The sequence below is a fragment of the Mixophyes fleayi genome, chromosome 10 (genome assembly GCF_038048845.1).
Source record: "Mixophyes fleayi isolate aMixFle1 chromosome 10, aMixFle1.hap1, whole genome shotgun sequence".
NCBI lineage: Eukaryota > Metazoa > Chordata > Amphibia > Anura > Limnodynastidae > Mixophyes > Mixophyes fleayi.
This window is the reverse complement of record NC_134411.1, coordinates 21997847-22015427: the sequence shown is the minus strand read 5'-3', so window position 1 is coordinate 22015427 and position 17581 is coordinate 21997847. Positions and strand designations below refer to the sequence as shown.

Here is a 17581-nt window from a genome sequence, read left to right as displayed (position 1 = left end):
AAGCTGCAGAACTTCAGAACTTTAGAAATATATATCAAAAATATAAACATAGTTTAGTAAAAAAAAATACTAAAAGCACGTTTGTGGCTTTTGTGCAGACTTTGAGACTTTCCTCTGACTTACGGAGAGGTGTCAGACCCACAGCCAGCGCACACACATCACTGCACTCTCCAGATTTCTGCAAGTACGCTTTTCTATTCTTCTACAGCTTTTGGAAAGGGAACAGGGGGACCAGTACGTCTTGAAATCTTATCAGGACAATGCAAGTAAATTTCAGCAGGGTTTGTTCCAACTCATCTGTGATAAATGTGAAGATAAGGCAATCAGTGCACAACATGACACACTGTTCACTTAGTTAGATACTCCTCGGAACTATTCAGGTGTGCTCACACCGCTCAGGATCCTGACACAGGGGTATCTCAGTATAAATGACTCTTCCATGCTGGTCACAATTCATGGAGCACTCGCTTTTTGCTAAGACTTAACCCAGGTCATATATTATTGACGTTACAGATTATTCCTGTTTCCAATGCTAAGCTCTAAAATTTAACCTTGCTAAAAACAAAAAAAAGTATTTAATTTTTTATCTTATATTGATGCTTTTTTATTTTTTTTATCTACAGTCCCTCTGCTTGATAAATGCTTGCAAAACTCTATCATCTGTTTACGAGGACCTGTGTGGCTTTCTAAGGGTGAAGGTTTCAGCCCTACAGGAGTTAAGATTTATATCCAAGGTGTGTTGTCGGCCCTGCGTCAACGGTTGAAATCTTCAAAGAATTTCTGCCACCAGGTGAGTTATCACATTATTTGTTGTTGGTGCTTTTACTTGTAGCAAAGCAATGATTGAGCATTAGGTCATAAAGAGGTGTGCCATGTATACAATGTGCTTTGCTGCCAATTAGGATGCAAAGACACGTTCGCTGCAACGTACAAGCAAAGCTGTAGTGATGAAACGATCTGTCTTCTGTAGGACCTCACTTCTCTTGCTCCGCACTGTGCACAGCTTACACTACTTCTATAGTGGACCGTGTCTAGTATCTTATCAAGGGAAAAATACATTCTATACTATGAGCTCTAGCTCAACAAACCCAGTAAAATGGTCTTCTGCAGTCTCTTATATTCAATCCTGCATATAACTCTTTATTATTAAAGTGGAATTAATGCAAAAATGATTAACTATTAACAGATTTATTACAGCAAAATAATACCTTTTTTTAGTCATAAAATAATATAACAGATGTTAAATACAAAGCAAACCTTTAGAAAAACGCGTGTACCCAGAGCATTCAAGGTTTTTCAATCTGGACTAGGCAGTTGCTGCAAATGTTATCAAATCTGACACCAGCAACTACTTAGTCAACTTTTAAAATCAAGTGTGGCTATAGGAGTTTATAGTAAAGTAAGATTTTTTTTCTTTTTTCACTTTTGGGGCTAGATTTACTAAACTGCCGGTTTGAAGAAGTGGAGATGTTGCCTATAGCAACCAATCAGATTTTAGCTGTCATTTATTTAGTGCACTCTACAAAATGACAGCTAGAATCTGATTGGTTGCTATAGGCAACATCTCCACTTTTTCAAACTGGCAGCTTAGTAAATATACCCCTTAATGTTAAAAAATGACCAAATTAAGTCATCTTGCCATAATAGATTTCGTGTTGGTTCATCAATTTTGTGATTGTCCGCCTTTTATTTACCTGCATTTGAATTCCGATTGTTGAATATATTAAATGATTAATAACCAGCCACACTCTTTGTGTAGTAAATATCTGCAGTTGTTAAGGGAACATTATGCATGCACATCATTCTTACAGTATTACCAACTTGACTCCATCACTACATTAAACACAATATTGCAATAGATTCTGTGATTTAATGCAGATCATCATCTAACCATACCTACTTAACAGGTATACTTGACATTCATATTCAATGCAATAAATCTTTATTGGAGGTTCTTTTGCTAACAACATGACACATTGCAAATATCCATTGACCTAGAGCAACCAATTACCAAATAGCTTTAATCGATAAAGTGTGAGTTGGATAATGAAAGCTGAAGCCTGATTGGTGCTTTGGGTTTTTGCACATTTGTACTTAAAATAGTAAATATTGTATACATTTATACCAAAATTGAATTAAATAAATATTAGCTTATTGGGAACTAGTGGTAAAGCCAAGCTTTTAATTCATTTTGCAGTTAAGGTTTTCTTTTAACCTTTTTTTATCAGTAGTATACTTCAATTGTGGACAACATTTAAATAATAAGAAGATGCAGTATATTATTAATACAATATTGAATCATAGGTCACAAAGTTGACACAATCTTATTCTGCATGTACGTTTTTTTTTATTGTGCTATAGTTTAAGCTTTACATTGACTATATCAACAGTGTGTGATAATAGTATAATGCTCGCTACACAAAATTGAAGATCGTGATCCAGTTTTGATCAGATTTTATGGGACACTACAGTAAATGCACTTGGTTGATGATGGCAAGTGGACTGTATGTATGTTCTGACACGATTGACATGCACCAGTGATGCTAATAGAGATCTGACGAGACCTTGGACCGTATGCTAAGAACTTGTCTAACTTGGTAACCAAACTTTGTGTGACCAAAGGGGACCCTGTTCTTGACGTTCAGTGCTTGGCGCTGGGCCACATGGGGCTGAAATACTAGTGTCACTAGCCGTAGGCTAATATTGTGTTAAGATGAATACAAGCAGCGTGGGACCCTTTAGAATTGTCCATTACATTCCCACAAACCCTGAAAATAGGAGAGGTTGTTCATACAGCGTGTAAACCCTCTTACTTCTGTCTATGGAACAGAATAGTAAGGGAAGTCTCTTATAGAGGACGCGCCCCTAGAGGACATTGGTTCAGCATGTCCGTTGTGCAGTGACCATGTGACATAGCGTTCCTGATGTCACCTGACATCAGCTAAACCATACTGAAAAGCACAATCATGATGTATGAATATGTATCCGCCAGTGGTTAGCATGGGTCCATGTTCTTCAGATCTCTCGAGAGGTTAGGCCTCATACCCACTGCCATTTGCTTTGCAGTAAAAAACACAAGGACTACGCCAGCAAAAGTTGTTGATCGCTTTTTCACTTTTGTTTGGAGGTCACCTAGGTTTTCCCAATACGTTCCCTTGCGGTAAACACAAGTGAATGAGCAGGAAGCTTTGAAAAATAATCAATGCTGGAGCAATACTCCCGAACGTGAGTTTTCATTTTCCGACCACAGGCATTGTACTGTACAGAAATTGGCGACAGTGGGTATGAAGCCTTTGTAAACTAATAACGTACAATTTTTATACTGAAAGTAAAGAAAACTTACTGCAAAGGAGAAAAAGAAAAACAATATATAGAGTGAAATGTTACATTTTTGTAAAAAATAAAATCTACTCCGAAGTCAACCCAACTGGTGAACATCATCGTGGACAAAGAACGATTCAACACACATATTTAGTTTATTTGTCTCACTTTGCCAATGTAGAACATTTCACATAGATATTGTTTACATTGCGGAAACACAAAATAATGTGATAAAAATGTCAGACTAACCCCCAGGACTTCATTCGGGAATCCTGCTCCAGTACCTTTTGGGTGAAGTCACCTGGTGCTGCACAGTCAACTGGTGCACCCTTGCAGTGTTACTGTAACTGCATCAGTTTTAAAGCCACGCTAGCCAACCCACGGTCCCCCAGCTGTTAAGGGACTACAGGTAGATGAGAAAACCAGGTCAGTTATTTGTATGAATATTACCAGTCCACACAGCCTCATGCGGCAGAACATTACAAGTGTGTGATACAGGAAACCGTTTAGAATGTTGGAAAGTCTCGCGCTCATTTCCTGTAATGTGTAAAAGGAAATGACGAGTTCAAAGAGGATATTACAAAACTACATCTCTACAAGGAACTGTTTGCTTATTGGTTCTCATAAATCAGGAACCGTCACTAAATTGGCGCACTCACTTTTCTCGAGCACATGCATTAATATCAGTAAGTTGGCCTGATATTGGCACGTGTGTATGATCAGTCCGCCTGAGTATTATATATTCAAAAATTGGTCAGATCCTTTTCAGAATTGAATTCAAATCCGATTTGTAAATGTCTGTTTCCGTCTGTGGTCAACGTCTGACTACTAACAGGCCCCTGTGTGAGACAGACTCACTGACCGAGCGACAAATTGCCAAGATCTATTCAACTGGGTCACCCATGTGTGTAGCCTAATTGAAAACTGATTGCTCGCTGTCTGGGTCGAGTGGAGGGATTAGCCTGTGTGTGGCCAGCAGCACGGTGCCTAAGTGGTTAGCACTTCTGCCTCACAGCGCTGGGGTCATGAGTTCAATTCCCGACCATGGCCATATCTATGTGGAGTGTGTATGTTCTCTCCGTGTTTGCGTGGGTTTCCTCCTGGTGCTCCGGTTTCCTCCCATACTCCCAAAAACATACTGGTAGGTTAATTGGCTGCTATCAAAATTGATCCTAGTCTCTCACAGACTGTGTGTGTGTATGTTAGGGAATTTAGATTGTAAGCTCTAATGGGGCAGGGACTGATGTGAATGAGTTCTCTGTACAGCGCTGCAAAATTAGTGGCGTTATATAAATAGATGATGATGATGATGATGATGTTGTAAATTAAAGCCTGCAATGTCATCTCTTAGCTTGTCTTCTACCAGAAAACCTGGAGCGAGTTTACAGGTCTGCATATTATACATAATGGGGACGGTTATGAAATCTCTTCTAATAATACATTTTATTGTAACATTTGTTCCTCCAAACTTTTCAATTGTTTTCCAAGTTACAAACCATCCAACTCTCCAATGCAACCTACAAGAATTTTGCGCCTCCAACATCCCTTAATTTTTTTTTAAATACTATTTAGGCCACAAGCCCTTCACAACATACATACGGCCCTCTTGATTCAGATGTATAAACAGCACAGCACTTCTTTACAAAATTAACCTTGACATTCTGAAACAATGTTCATTTTCTACATTGAGGTAGCATGGTGGCTTAGTGGTTAGCACTTCTGCCTCACAGCACTGGGGTCATGAGTTCGATTCCCGACCATGGCCTTATCTGTGTGGAGTTTGTATGTTCTCCCCGTGTTTGTGTGGGTTTCCTCCGGGTGCTCCGGTTTCCTCCCACACTCCAAAAACATACTGGTAGGTTAATTGGCTGCTATCAAATTGACCCTAGTCTGTATGTGTGTGTATGTTAGGTATATTAGACTGTAAGCTCCAATGGGGCAGGGACTGATGTGAGTGAGTTCTCTGTACAGCGCTGCGGAATTAGTGGCGCTATATAAATAGCTGATGATGATGATGAACATTGATGATTTCTGTCCTTATGTATTAAATTATACATGTTCTATTTGGTAATGTAAACTTTCCTTTGCATTGGAGTGGAGTAGTGTTTGATTAAACCTAGCAGCAGTGAGGCTTGTCAGATGGGGGGGCCCATAATTGATCATTATTACGCCTTTAATACGCTCAGCGGCTCTTCGGGACTTAGTAGTAGCTGTTTCTTTAATTTCCCCGAGGATATTGAAATACAAACTGATTTCAGTTCACTGGTAGCAATGAAAATAGTGTAACAAGTAACATGTGCAAATGCATTTACTGCCTTCAATAATGGGAAGGGCTGGCTCTAATTAGCATTCTCGTTATGTAGTTGTGCTGTTGGTGGGGTGTTGAAACTGGAATGTCATTGTGCTCAGTTTTAGTGTTTGGGGACAAACACTGCTATGGGGGGGACGTGTGAAAGAGGCCTCCTCATGTCAGTGAATGAGGGAGGCTGCGGTTTCAGTATGTTTCAAGCAGGGAGGCTGTCATTAACAAGTCTAATATAAGCTAGTGGAGGCCAAACCAGGGGAGACTGAAATACAGTACTTTTTTTTTTTTTTTTATATATATATATTATTCATGGCCGTCACATTTAAAGGATTTAAATAAAAATAAATGTCCTGTTTTGACGTGCCACACAATTAGTAGCCCAATCAGCCCCCCCAGCATTTGCAAAGTGTATATTGTGACAGACAGGACAATGGTTGAACTCGACGTCGTTTATAAATTTCATTACATTGGTGACACAAATGTACATTCCTAGAATTGATTTCATTTTTTAAATGTCATTTCAGGGTTTTTTTCACAGCCTTTCTAGTGTAGCTTTAGCATATAGAGTTCAGAATACATTTTTGTTGAGTATAAGTCTATAACATCTTCCAGTTTAGGTTTATTTTCTGTATATATAGATAAAAATTGACATAGAAGGTAATGTAATAGAAATTGTTATGAAAACATTGTAAAAAATTGTTAAATAATATTTTGCCTAAACATTTCATAGATGTTTGGTCCAATATGTATAACTTGGACATTGCCCACGATACGATAGTTAGTGACATGCACAATATTGTTGGTGATATCCTAATATATCTAATATAAAAATGTGTTTTATGCCAGTTGTCAGTAACAAAAATTGTCAAATTGCCAACTAGCGAGAATAAAGGCGATAGGTACCACCGTCCGAATTACATTGTTCAATGCATTGGCTGGTAGGATCTGCAGCAGAGGATCAGAACTGGACAAGAAAGTTGTCAAATAAGTGGATTTAAGGTAATCACGTGAAAGCTCCCATCCATTCATGTGATTGTAAGCTTGCCAGACGAGCCTTCTTACCTCTCTGTCTGTATTACCCAGTACTGTTTAATTACTGTGTATAAAATATGGTTTGCTCCACTTTTTTAATAGCAATCATAAATACCAATCAATTGATCACTTTAATATGCTCAATAGTTCGAATAAAAAGGCCAGCTGCTAATTTTAAGGTAGTTCTCCAGCAAACGACCAGAATGCTTTCTTTCACCAAGACTCTCCTTCAGTATATATATATGGTTTCCTGGAATCCTTACAGGTTTAAAAGTAACTTTTGAACATTTGGGGGTAAATGTATGAACATGCGGGTTCTTCAACACCCGCGTGTTCAGCGTGTTCGGCGATTAGATTTCAAGCGGCGCTGCATTGTAAAGGGAAACTTCCCTTTACAATGCAGCGCCGCTTGAAATTTAATCGCCGAGCATGCTGAACACGCGGGTATTGAAGAACCCGCATGTTCATACATTTACCCCTTGATGTTTGGTCCACGTGGATTTGAATCACCTTGTCGAGCGTAGCAGGTCGGCAACAAAATCATTAAAAGGGTGCCTGCAGGCTGCTTGTGTGTCGAGTCCGATGCATGCGTGCTTCGTCCACGCTAATTGTGATGGTGTGATGGCACTGCTCAGCTTGTGATTGGTCGCGTGGTCGCGTGCTGAGTGCTTACTGCAGACGGCTACCGTTATGTTTTGTTACACAACTGATGTGTGTGCAGTGATTGACTACGTGATGTGAGTTCTGGCACCTTTTTTCTTACAAAAAAAGCACTGTATATATATATATATATATATATATATATATGCATTGCTGCTCTTTTCTCTTTTGAATATATCTGAGAAAACAAATAATCATCTCTAGAAATAATATTGGCTGTCAGTAATATTTTTTTATGAAACGTTTTCAAGAGTCTGCCGATGTTTAAACATAGTGCGAACATTGTTTTGCTTGTGTAATAAATATTATAAGACAACATGTGTGGATTGTGACCACTGTTTCTTACTGTGTGCTTTGGTGATTTAACTTTTACATCTCACGTACAATATTTAATCTCGAAAAAGCGTAAAACGATGATCTGCTTCGATAAAGCCGGCATGCTCGTACAACAACTAACACAAATTGGAAATACATTTTTACAGACTAGGGCCATTTAGTGGCGGTCTCCCAGATTTGAGGCGTCTTAGTGCATTCCATACTAGCAGCCATAATGATTAGGTCCGTCCACCTTGTTTGGGATTTACTAGACACTCTTAGCTTTATTCGTGATACCTAACGGGATATTTGACAGGACGCTCTATGGAGTGGAACGCTTGAAGTAACAGTGCAATGGTCTCTTAACAGACGGGCAACTTATTGCCCTCAAACAAGCAGTCACCTACGTCTCCGAAGTACAGTATTTTAGGAACCTTAAACTTGTGTCGTTTTCAAATGTCATACCTCGAAAAAAGGCCTTACATCAGTTAAATGAAGTGAAAATTGTATTCTTGTCTTGATAGAGATGAAAATGGATTTCTGGTCATGAAATAAATGTAGTTGTCACTTTTTTTAAAAAGGTGTCAGCGGTTTGCTTTAGAGAATGAGGTGCCAATTCAGTGTGACAGTAAACTTGTGATCTGAGCAATCAATAAAATGCTTCAATAACTTCTGCTTCATTACACTTATAATAAGAGGCTATAGATCTGCGCCACATAAAATTTTGATAAAGAGAATATGTAAGGACTCTCCAAGACGGTTCTCCGGCAGCACAATAAGTGCAATATTGCCATCTAGAGTCTGTGTACAAGTAATTGTTCAGGGAAAGCTAGTTTTACAAGAAACCATGAACTAGCTGGATTACTTGTCGTACTTGTGATTAATTTTATTTCATTTTATGTTTGTTACATTAGTTTTGTTTTAGTAGCACATGTGGAATTATTTTTTTTTTACATTCCTGTATATCTTAAGCTGGGTACACACTACACGGTTTTCGTCCAATAATCGTCTCAATCAGCCGACATATGACCGCTCGTTCAAAAGTCGGGTCAGTGTGTGTTGTGACACGATGGTCGAAAGTCTGCCCAAGTAGACGATTATGGCCTCATTTGGTTGGTCGTACCGTTATATATTTTCGTTCCAATCTCGTTTCCATTGTGTAGTGTGTATAAGTTTCCGACTGATCCACAACAGTGAGTACGAAATTACAGTCATTGCTCACGACAACATAGCTGTAAAAAGTCGCTAAAGGGGCGTCCGCTCTTCCCTTTATCGTCCTAAACAAGGCTAGTGTGTATGCAGTCCATGGACCGAGCGATCGGAACATCGATCGCATGTAAAATCGATCGGCATAAAAAGTTGGTGGAAAATTCTGTAGTGTGTACCCAGCTTTAGTGCCTATTTAATCATGAACAATGGTCCATTTCTCCATGCACTGGAGAAATTGTGATCTGGTGGTCTGGTGGCTACTAGTATAGAGTTTTACAGTAAGTGGGTGTGTGATACATATAGATGCAATTCTAGTGCTGGGTAGGATCCCCCTGGATTTTTTGTGGCATGGGTTCCACAAGGTTCTGAAAATATTCTTTAGGGATTCTGGTCCATGTTGACATGATAGCATCACGCTGGCTGCACTTTCATGCTTTGAATCTTGTGTTCCACTACATCCCAAAGGTGCTCTGTTGGATTGAGAACCGATGACTGTGGAGGTCATTGGAGTACGCTGAACGGATTGTCGTGTTCATGGAACCAGCTTGAGATGACTTGTGTGTGCTTTGTGACATGGCACGGAATCCTGCTGGATGTAGCCATTAGATAATGGGTAGACTGTGGCCATAAAGGGATGAACATGGTCCGCAACAATACTCAGGTTGGCCGTGGCATTTAAATGATGCTCAGTTGGTATTAAGGTGCCTAATCTGTGCCAAAAAACATTCCCTGCAACATTGCAATACCTCCACCAGCCAACACCGTTGACACAAACCCAGAGAGATCCATGGATTCATGTTATTTACACCAAATTCTGACCCTACCATCTACATGTTGCAGCAGAAATCAAGATTCGTCAGTCCAGGTTTTTCCAATCTTCTCCTTTCTAGTTTTGGTGAGCCTGTGCCCACTATGGCATCAGTTTCTTGTTCTTCATTTTTCAGGGGTGGAACATGATGTGGTCTTCTGCTTCTGTAGCCCATCCACTTCAAGATTCGACGTGCTGTGCATTCAGAGATGCTCTTCCCTATACCACTGTTGTAACATATGGTTATTTGAGATACTGTTGTCTTCTTGCCAGCTTCAACCCGACTGGCTGTTCTTCTCTAAACCCTCTCATTAACAAGGCGTGAAGAACAGCTGAACATTTTGGCCGCATGCTTTTATGCATTGAGTTGCTGCCACATGATTGGCTGACTATATATTTGCATTAATGATCAGGTGTACAGGTGTACCTAATAATGTGCCCACTGAGTGTATATATACTGTATATTTACCTTGGCTGATTGGGAGGACCAGACCACATGTAATTCTGTGACTCAGTAAAAACATTATGAAACTGTATTCATCCAATTTGTGTGGCTCAAAAGCACCCAGATAAGATGGCTCAGTGCTCCAGCTCTGACAATATATAAGGAACTTATGAGTAGGGTGTGCTACTGGGGTAGAGGGAAAACAGTAGGGGACAGAGAAGGTTTGTTGTTCTGTATAATGGAACTAGCTTGTTCTACTACTTGTAGTACATCATCATCATCATCATTTATTTATATAGCGCCACTGATTCCGCAGCGCTGTACAGAGAACTCATTCACATCAGCCCCTGTCCCATTGGAGCTTACAGTCTATTTTCCCTAAAATACACACACACAGACAGAGAGACTATGGTCAATTTTTGATAGCAGCCAATTAACCTACCGGTGTGTTTTTGGAGTGTGGGAGGAAACCAGAGCACCTGGAGGAAACCCACGCAAACACAGGGAGAACATACAAACTCCTCACAGACCATGGTCAGGAGTTGAACTCATGACTCCAGCGCTGTGAGGCAGAAGTGCGACCCACTTCGCCACCGTGTTGCCCATGTTAGTGAATTCTGACCTTTCATAAATCCCTGACAAGTGGGGTCCTTAGCCTCTCATATTAGAAAAGGGAAAAATGTAACATGTCGCTCGCATTGGTGCTACCTACCAACCATTACCGATCTGTAATACATATGCACCCACGTCCTCCATCCCCTTTATCCTTCCTTAGGAAGAATCTGCATGTCGTTGTAACATCCCCTGACATCAGCAGGTGCTGTATACTAAAGGCCCAATCAGTGCGCACTGCGATGTCTGAGCAAACGGAATTGTAAGCTCTTGTGTTTGTCTTTGCTTGTGTATTATTTTTATTAGCACTTCTGACTCAGCTTGTACTTGCTGTCTGTAAGTTTGTCTGTCTGTATCCCCATTGCTGACTAAGGACCAGTCACCCATTAGTTAATAAAATATATAAACATGCTCCAAATTGTATGACTTACCACAATTGATGAACAATGGAGAATAGGCATTGTTCTCCTTTGTTACATGTTCCTTTCAGGTTCTGTTAGCAGTTCTGCCTAAGGAAGGTAGACCATGGACTTTCGCTCATTTTGGCCACCATTTGCAAGTCATTGGTAGAGATCATGCGGTCAGTGATCTCAAGAAGAATAATGAACTGTGGTTTTGGTGTATCTCAAGCTAGTCGTTCTACTGTGCAGCTTGAAATAGATGACTGATTGGAATGCGATCAATCCACAGCAACAGTCCATTTAGTTTATATTATACTTTCTCATATTGGTCATACATGTTACCAGGGCACCAACTGTTAAACAAGCCTCAGTGGGCTCTCCTGGCATATGTGATACCAAAGCAATATGGAAACTCTGCTCGTATTATTTGATGACCTGTCCAATGCATTTGCCAATCCTGTCTCAAAACCATATTCCAAAACATATGACCATTGTATATGATTATTTATTAATAGACTATATTGATGGGGGCTGAGACTGATGTAGGATATGGAGGTACTGAATAAAGTGGTGGCTCATATTGAAGGCCTCATCCAACATTTGGGTCTGGACATATGTCATACCTTTAGACCTACACCCTCTTTTCTTCCCTGTATCTTACATCAGGAATTTCACTGGGCACACATTGCCTTAGTATTCTCCAATTAATCTCCATCTGCAGTAAACCATGCCTAACTAAACGTCATGGACATAGACAAACCGAGGGGGGGTTTCCTAGTGCCTGGACCCTCCCTCCAAGCCTGGGGCACTGTATAATTGAAGTGGCTGGACCCTGCCCTCGCTTCACACGGCTCTGTTTGAAAAGGGAGAGCTGCGTGCACCTAACAGTAGTGCATGCAGCATTGCCTGTGTATATTATGGGGATAGGAAGAGTTGGAGAGCAGCCAAGCACTGTCTAAAATTATAGCCACGCCCCCATGCATGCTGGTCACGCCCACTGGTGGCGTGGTGTGGAAACTAGATCCCGATTCACCCCTTTTTTGTAGAAACCACTGCCAAAGTAGGTAAGCCCTAATCCTTTTGTTTTCCAAATATCGTGATTGTCCAATGAAAACCAGGAATGCCAAGGTATATGCGGCAACAAAACCCAAAGTAAAATGCCCCCAGTGACTGGATTATAATGCTTGATTGTCTTAACCAATAATATTACGTCAACACATCTCTCGTACATGGACTTATACAAAAAGAATAGGTAATGTTTCAGTATAATTTCCTTTTAAGTGGTTGTTACATTTTTTTCAGTCATTTATGTTTTGTAGGGTGGACCAGAGCACCTTTATTTTAAATTTGTTTAACTCCTGCTTGTTTGTTTGTTTTATTTGATGTGGGCGAGGATAGAACCACCTGCCAATCGGAGCCTTAGAATGACCACAGCAGTAGAGAGAGTATTTTAGGATGAGTCTGTCCAGTCCTGTGACAGTGTAAGTGAGGACAGGGCTGCATGTGAAAGGAGCAATATTGTGGAATAGGGAAGAAAATGGGGCCAGGAAGGATGCCACAGCCTGAGAGCTAGATAGTGGAAATAGCAGAGTCCCCAATAACACAGAGTAATGATGTGAGGCTTCTGTATAACTGATATGGGAGGACTGGTGTCAAATACACCTCTATATGAAAGAAAGTTAGTACAAATCGGCTCTGCACACTCCCGAATTTAACGAGGAAGATACATGTGCTGATGAATTTGGGGGCAATTCTGCTCTGCTCTACTACACGTCCAGTGCCTATGTGGATACGTCCAGTGCCTATGTGGATACGTCCAGTGCCTATGTGGATACGTCCAGTGCCTATGTGGATACGTCCTGTGCCTATGTGGATACGTCCTGTGCCTATGTGGATACGTCCAGTGCCTATGTGGATACGTCCTGTGCCTATGTGGATACGTCCTGTGCCTATGTGGATACGTCCAGTGCCTATGTGGATACGTCCAGTGCCTATGTGGATACGTCCAGTGCCTATGTGGATACGTCCTGTGCCTATGTGGATACGTCCAGTGCCTATGTGGATACGTCCTGTGCCTATGTGGATACGTCCTGTGCCTATGTGGATACGTCCAGTGCCTATGTGGATACGTCCAGTGCCTATGTGGATACGTCCTGTGCCTATGTGGATACGTCCAGTGCCTATGTGGATACGTCCAGTGCCTATGTGGATACGTCCAGTGCCTATGTGGATACGTCCTGTGCCTATGTGGATACGTCCAGTGCCTATGTGGATACGTCCAGTGCCTATGTGGATACGTCCTGTGCCTATGTGGATACGTCCTGTGCCTATGTGGATACGTCCAGTGCCTATGTGGATACGTCCAGTGCCTATGTGGATACGTCCAGTGCCTATGTGGATACGTCCAGTGCCTATGTGGATACGTCCTGTGCCTATGTGGATACGTCCTGTGCCTATGTGGATACGTCCAGTGCCTATGTGGATACGTCCTGTGCCTATGTGGATACGTCCAGTGCCTATGTGGATACGTCCTGTGCCTATGTGGATACGTCCAGTGCCTATGTGGATACGTCCAGTGCCTATGTGGATACGTCCAGTGCCTATGTGGATACGTCCTGTGCCTATGTGGATACGTCCTGTGCCTATGTGGATACGTCCAGTGCCTATGTGGATACGTCCAGTGCCTATGTGGATACGTCCAGTGCCTATGTGGATACGTCCTGTGCCTATGTGGATACGTCCTGTGCCTATGTGGATACGTCCTGTGCCTATGTGGATACGTCCTGTGCCTATGTGGATACGTCCTGTGCCTATGTTATATATTATTTTGGAAGATAATGGATTAGATTTATTCTAGTGTATTGAACCATACAGATATCAGTAAAGAACCCACATTTCTGTCCCATTACATTCTGATACTATTTGTTATCACTAGTCAATACACATTATATCTATAGGAATAATCTTTTCCTTATGCTCTCCTATTCCCACAAGGGTATATTATTATTAGTCCTTCACCCGTTCCAATATATTTCTACCTGTGGAATTTAGGGTGACCATACTAATTTGTAGCAAGTCAACATATACTCCCTGTCTCCCTATCTGGCTCCACTATCCTATGGTTTTAATACACTACTACTTTTTCTTCTCACCAATATCAGACCAGGCACTGGTTTTATAAATGTCCCTTGCTATTTTTTCCCATACTGATGTTTTTCTACACGTAAAATGAATACAGCATATGGAAAAATAAATGTTTTCTCTAATCTGTATGGGAATCCTTATACACTTTTCTATGACTCTTGTGGACCAGGTAAGACCCCCACACCTCTTCATGCATTCACGTAACAGGGAGTTTGACACACATCCATGAAATGACTCAGAGACGTACAGTAATTATTGCCTAATGACTGAATTGAGAATAAATTTGTCAAGTTTCAGGCACGAAGAGGCAGAGAATGTGATCAATTTCCTGAACAACTCTCAACACCCACAGGTATTATTTGTAAGAAAACACTCACACAGAGACCAGGGCTGGTTAGAGAGAGTGCAGCTTTCTCTATCCATCTGCCGGCATGCTGTGCCCCTTGCATGCAGCCCACTCCTCCTCAGTGCTCAGTCAGAGGCATCGCTGAATGGACAGGAATATCAATGTTGTTGTCCCTCATCCTTTTAAGACCCTGTTGTATTGAAGTCACATTTGTAAGATTCTGAAAGACGGCTCTTAGGATTGATTGCTATTATACACTACTGTGGTCTTTGAATTCCAAGTGTTAGAAGCACGCATTCCTACAATACAAGGGAGAGGGTCTCTAGCACCTGCTGCATGGGCCTGAGCTCTAAACAGAGGCACGTTCGCTCATTCTCTTCAATTACATCTGGATACTTATTTATTTGTAGTCAGATACTGCCACATATAGCAACGTATCTGGCGTCAAACCTAACTTAAAAACAATTTGTCACCTTTGTGTAAAATTAGTGTTTGCACAGTGCTCTATACACGTAGCATGTGGAAATAAAATAACGCAGCCCCCCTATGTGAATAATATATTACTGTGTGCTGTGTGTATATGACCTGAGTCAGCGTTCTAGTCAGCCCACATAATGGGCCTAATGCAGAGATGAACGCAACTTGACCTGAATTTATGGCCCAACACACGCACAATTAGCGTGTTTCAGTCAATATGGTGAGTCAAGGTGCGTCCGTCATGCGTGCCAGGTACATGCACCCACATACACATTCATAGAACTAGGTCGGAAGCACAGTAAAACTTTGTAAACATTTGGTTTCATAAGGAAAAAAACATTTGCAATTAGGCTTTATATGATCTCACGTACGAATGAAAGTAGCAAATACAGAAAATCCTATAATATGTGCACAATCATCATCATCATTTTTAGCGCTGGACAGTCAATGAAGAGAGCACCCAGCAGCTTCAGAGGTGAAACCACAACCAGAAGTGTTTAGCTAGTGCTAAGCAATTATCATCATCATCATCATCATTGTTTAATTACCTCCTACCATCTACTTACCTATTTAACACCTTGGCGTTATATTGCAAAATGATCTTTCTGAGCGATATTTCAGCTGTGCTTTCCACACTCCATTCCCTGCAGGACTATCCAGAACTCACACTGGGTCAGAGTCCATATTAGATGATGTGGTTCCGAGGACCAACTTAAGGTCTGACACTAATTCAGAGGATGGACCTCTTATGTCACCCGGCAAGAGCAACATTCATATTGACTCACGTAGCTACAGTTTCTTACAATCCACTACCATAAACATCAATTGCTCACTTGCAAATATATTTAGGCGCTAGCTCGAAGAGCCATCTGATTTTGGCCTTTTACAGAGAACTGTTATAGTAACTATCCCATCCCCATCTTTCTAGCTAAATGGGAGATCTATTTAATCCCTAAACAATGGATTAATATTTTTTTCTGCTGACATAAAATGATTGTTAAGCATGTTCCTTTAGTGTTACCCTCGCGCAACACTTTTCACATTTGTGTATCTAAAAAAAGTTACTTCAAAAGCTTTGATTCCAGGCCACTGGAGGTCAATGGAAGCTTCCACTATTGGAGACTGATTGCTTCTCTGACTACATGGTCAACTGGGGTAAATGTACCAACCCTTCTAAAATGGAAAAGTGGAGGTGTGGCCCATAGCAACCAATCCGATTCTAGCTATCATTTATTTAGTACATTCTAAAGAATGATAGCTACACTCTGATTGGTTGCTATCGGCCACACTTTCACTTTTCCTAATTTGGAAGGTTCGGTACATTTATCCCATGGTTTCCTTGGCTTGGTTTCAGACTACTTCAGAATACACGATGGTGATTGGCGTTGAAGCTGATGTTTCTTGTGTTGACTGGCCAACCTGGAAATAAGAATTATGGTAACAATTGGACAACTTTTCTTATATTATGCTATTTAGTTATTTTTAATGTGTCTCTTCATTGGGTGTTTGTAGTTTCTGCGCTATGCATAAATAAAGAGTATATTAGTTTAAAACAATAGGAGGTAGACCTTGATGTTATTTTTAGGGGGGTGATTTAGCATAATCATGCCCCCTTCATTTTGATTGGCTGGCCCCAGTTGGCCCCGCCCCTGGTCCCGAGTGGTGATTGCCCCAATCCACAACTGGTCTTGGATTGGTTACTTATAATAATTTGTTGATTTTCCTTATTTTCTATAGCTGCTACTTTTAAAATGCTCCCAGTGCACCAGTTTTCTACATACAACGGAGGCAGCCGTTTTGTGTCCCAGCCACACCATATGTCAGAGTGAATTGACTGTTGTTCCAGATCTATTTATAGACTCTAAGGGGCATATTCAATTAGCTTTCGGATTCGCGGTAACGCGCCGGAACAGCCGCGAAACGTAATACACGTTACCGCAATAACGTTAATGCGGTACCATAATACCCGCAAGAACGCGCACTTTTCGCGGTAACGCGCGTTACCGCGAATCCGAAAGCTAATTGAATATGCCCCTAAATTTCACAAAAAGTGAATGTGCAAATACAGAATGAAATTCCACATGATGACAAAGTGATACTCAAAGATTGTATCACTGGGATGTCGCAATTCTGTGAAACGGCCTGTTCAAGGTCCACATAAGTCATGGGAGAGATTAACAGACAGGTGGTTAAACATCTGCAAAGACCACCACTTTATGTGCCCGTGAACTCTCCTTGGTATCCATCCCCTCGGCCAGAATAAAAATCAACCAATTTCGCCACCTATGTTATCCTGTCTTTTAAACCAAACTCAGCTGTGTGTACCCAGCTTAGGAAATCCCCAAACAAAATTTAGGGAACTATTAAACATCTACTTGCATATTAGTATTGTATTGTTGAGTGAGTATTCTACCGTTTTGTACAATGGTTTGACCATAAGAGATAACCTATGGCTGACATGTTATTGGATGGCAGATTAGTTGGGCCATTCTTATGTGCCATCAAA

At 41.0% G+C, this 17581-nt stretch overlaps 1 protein-coding gene across 1 annotated transcript in view; it reads left to right on the top strand.

Annotated features, from left to right (window-relative positions):
- DCDC1 (doublecortin domain containing 1) overlaps nt 1–17581 on the top strand; it is a 296646-nt gene that overhangs the window by 93951 nt on the left and 185114 nt on the right. The window contains exon 8 of the mRNA XM_075188616.1: nt 624–790. Within this exon, the coding sequence (XP_075044717.1) occupies nt 624–790 (167 nt within the window). The remainder of the gene's footprint in view (nt 1–623; nt 791–17581) is intronic.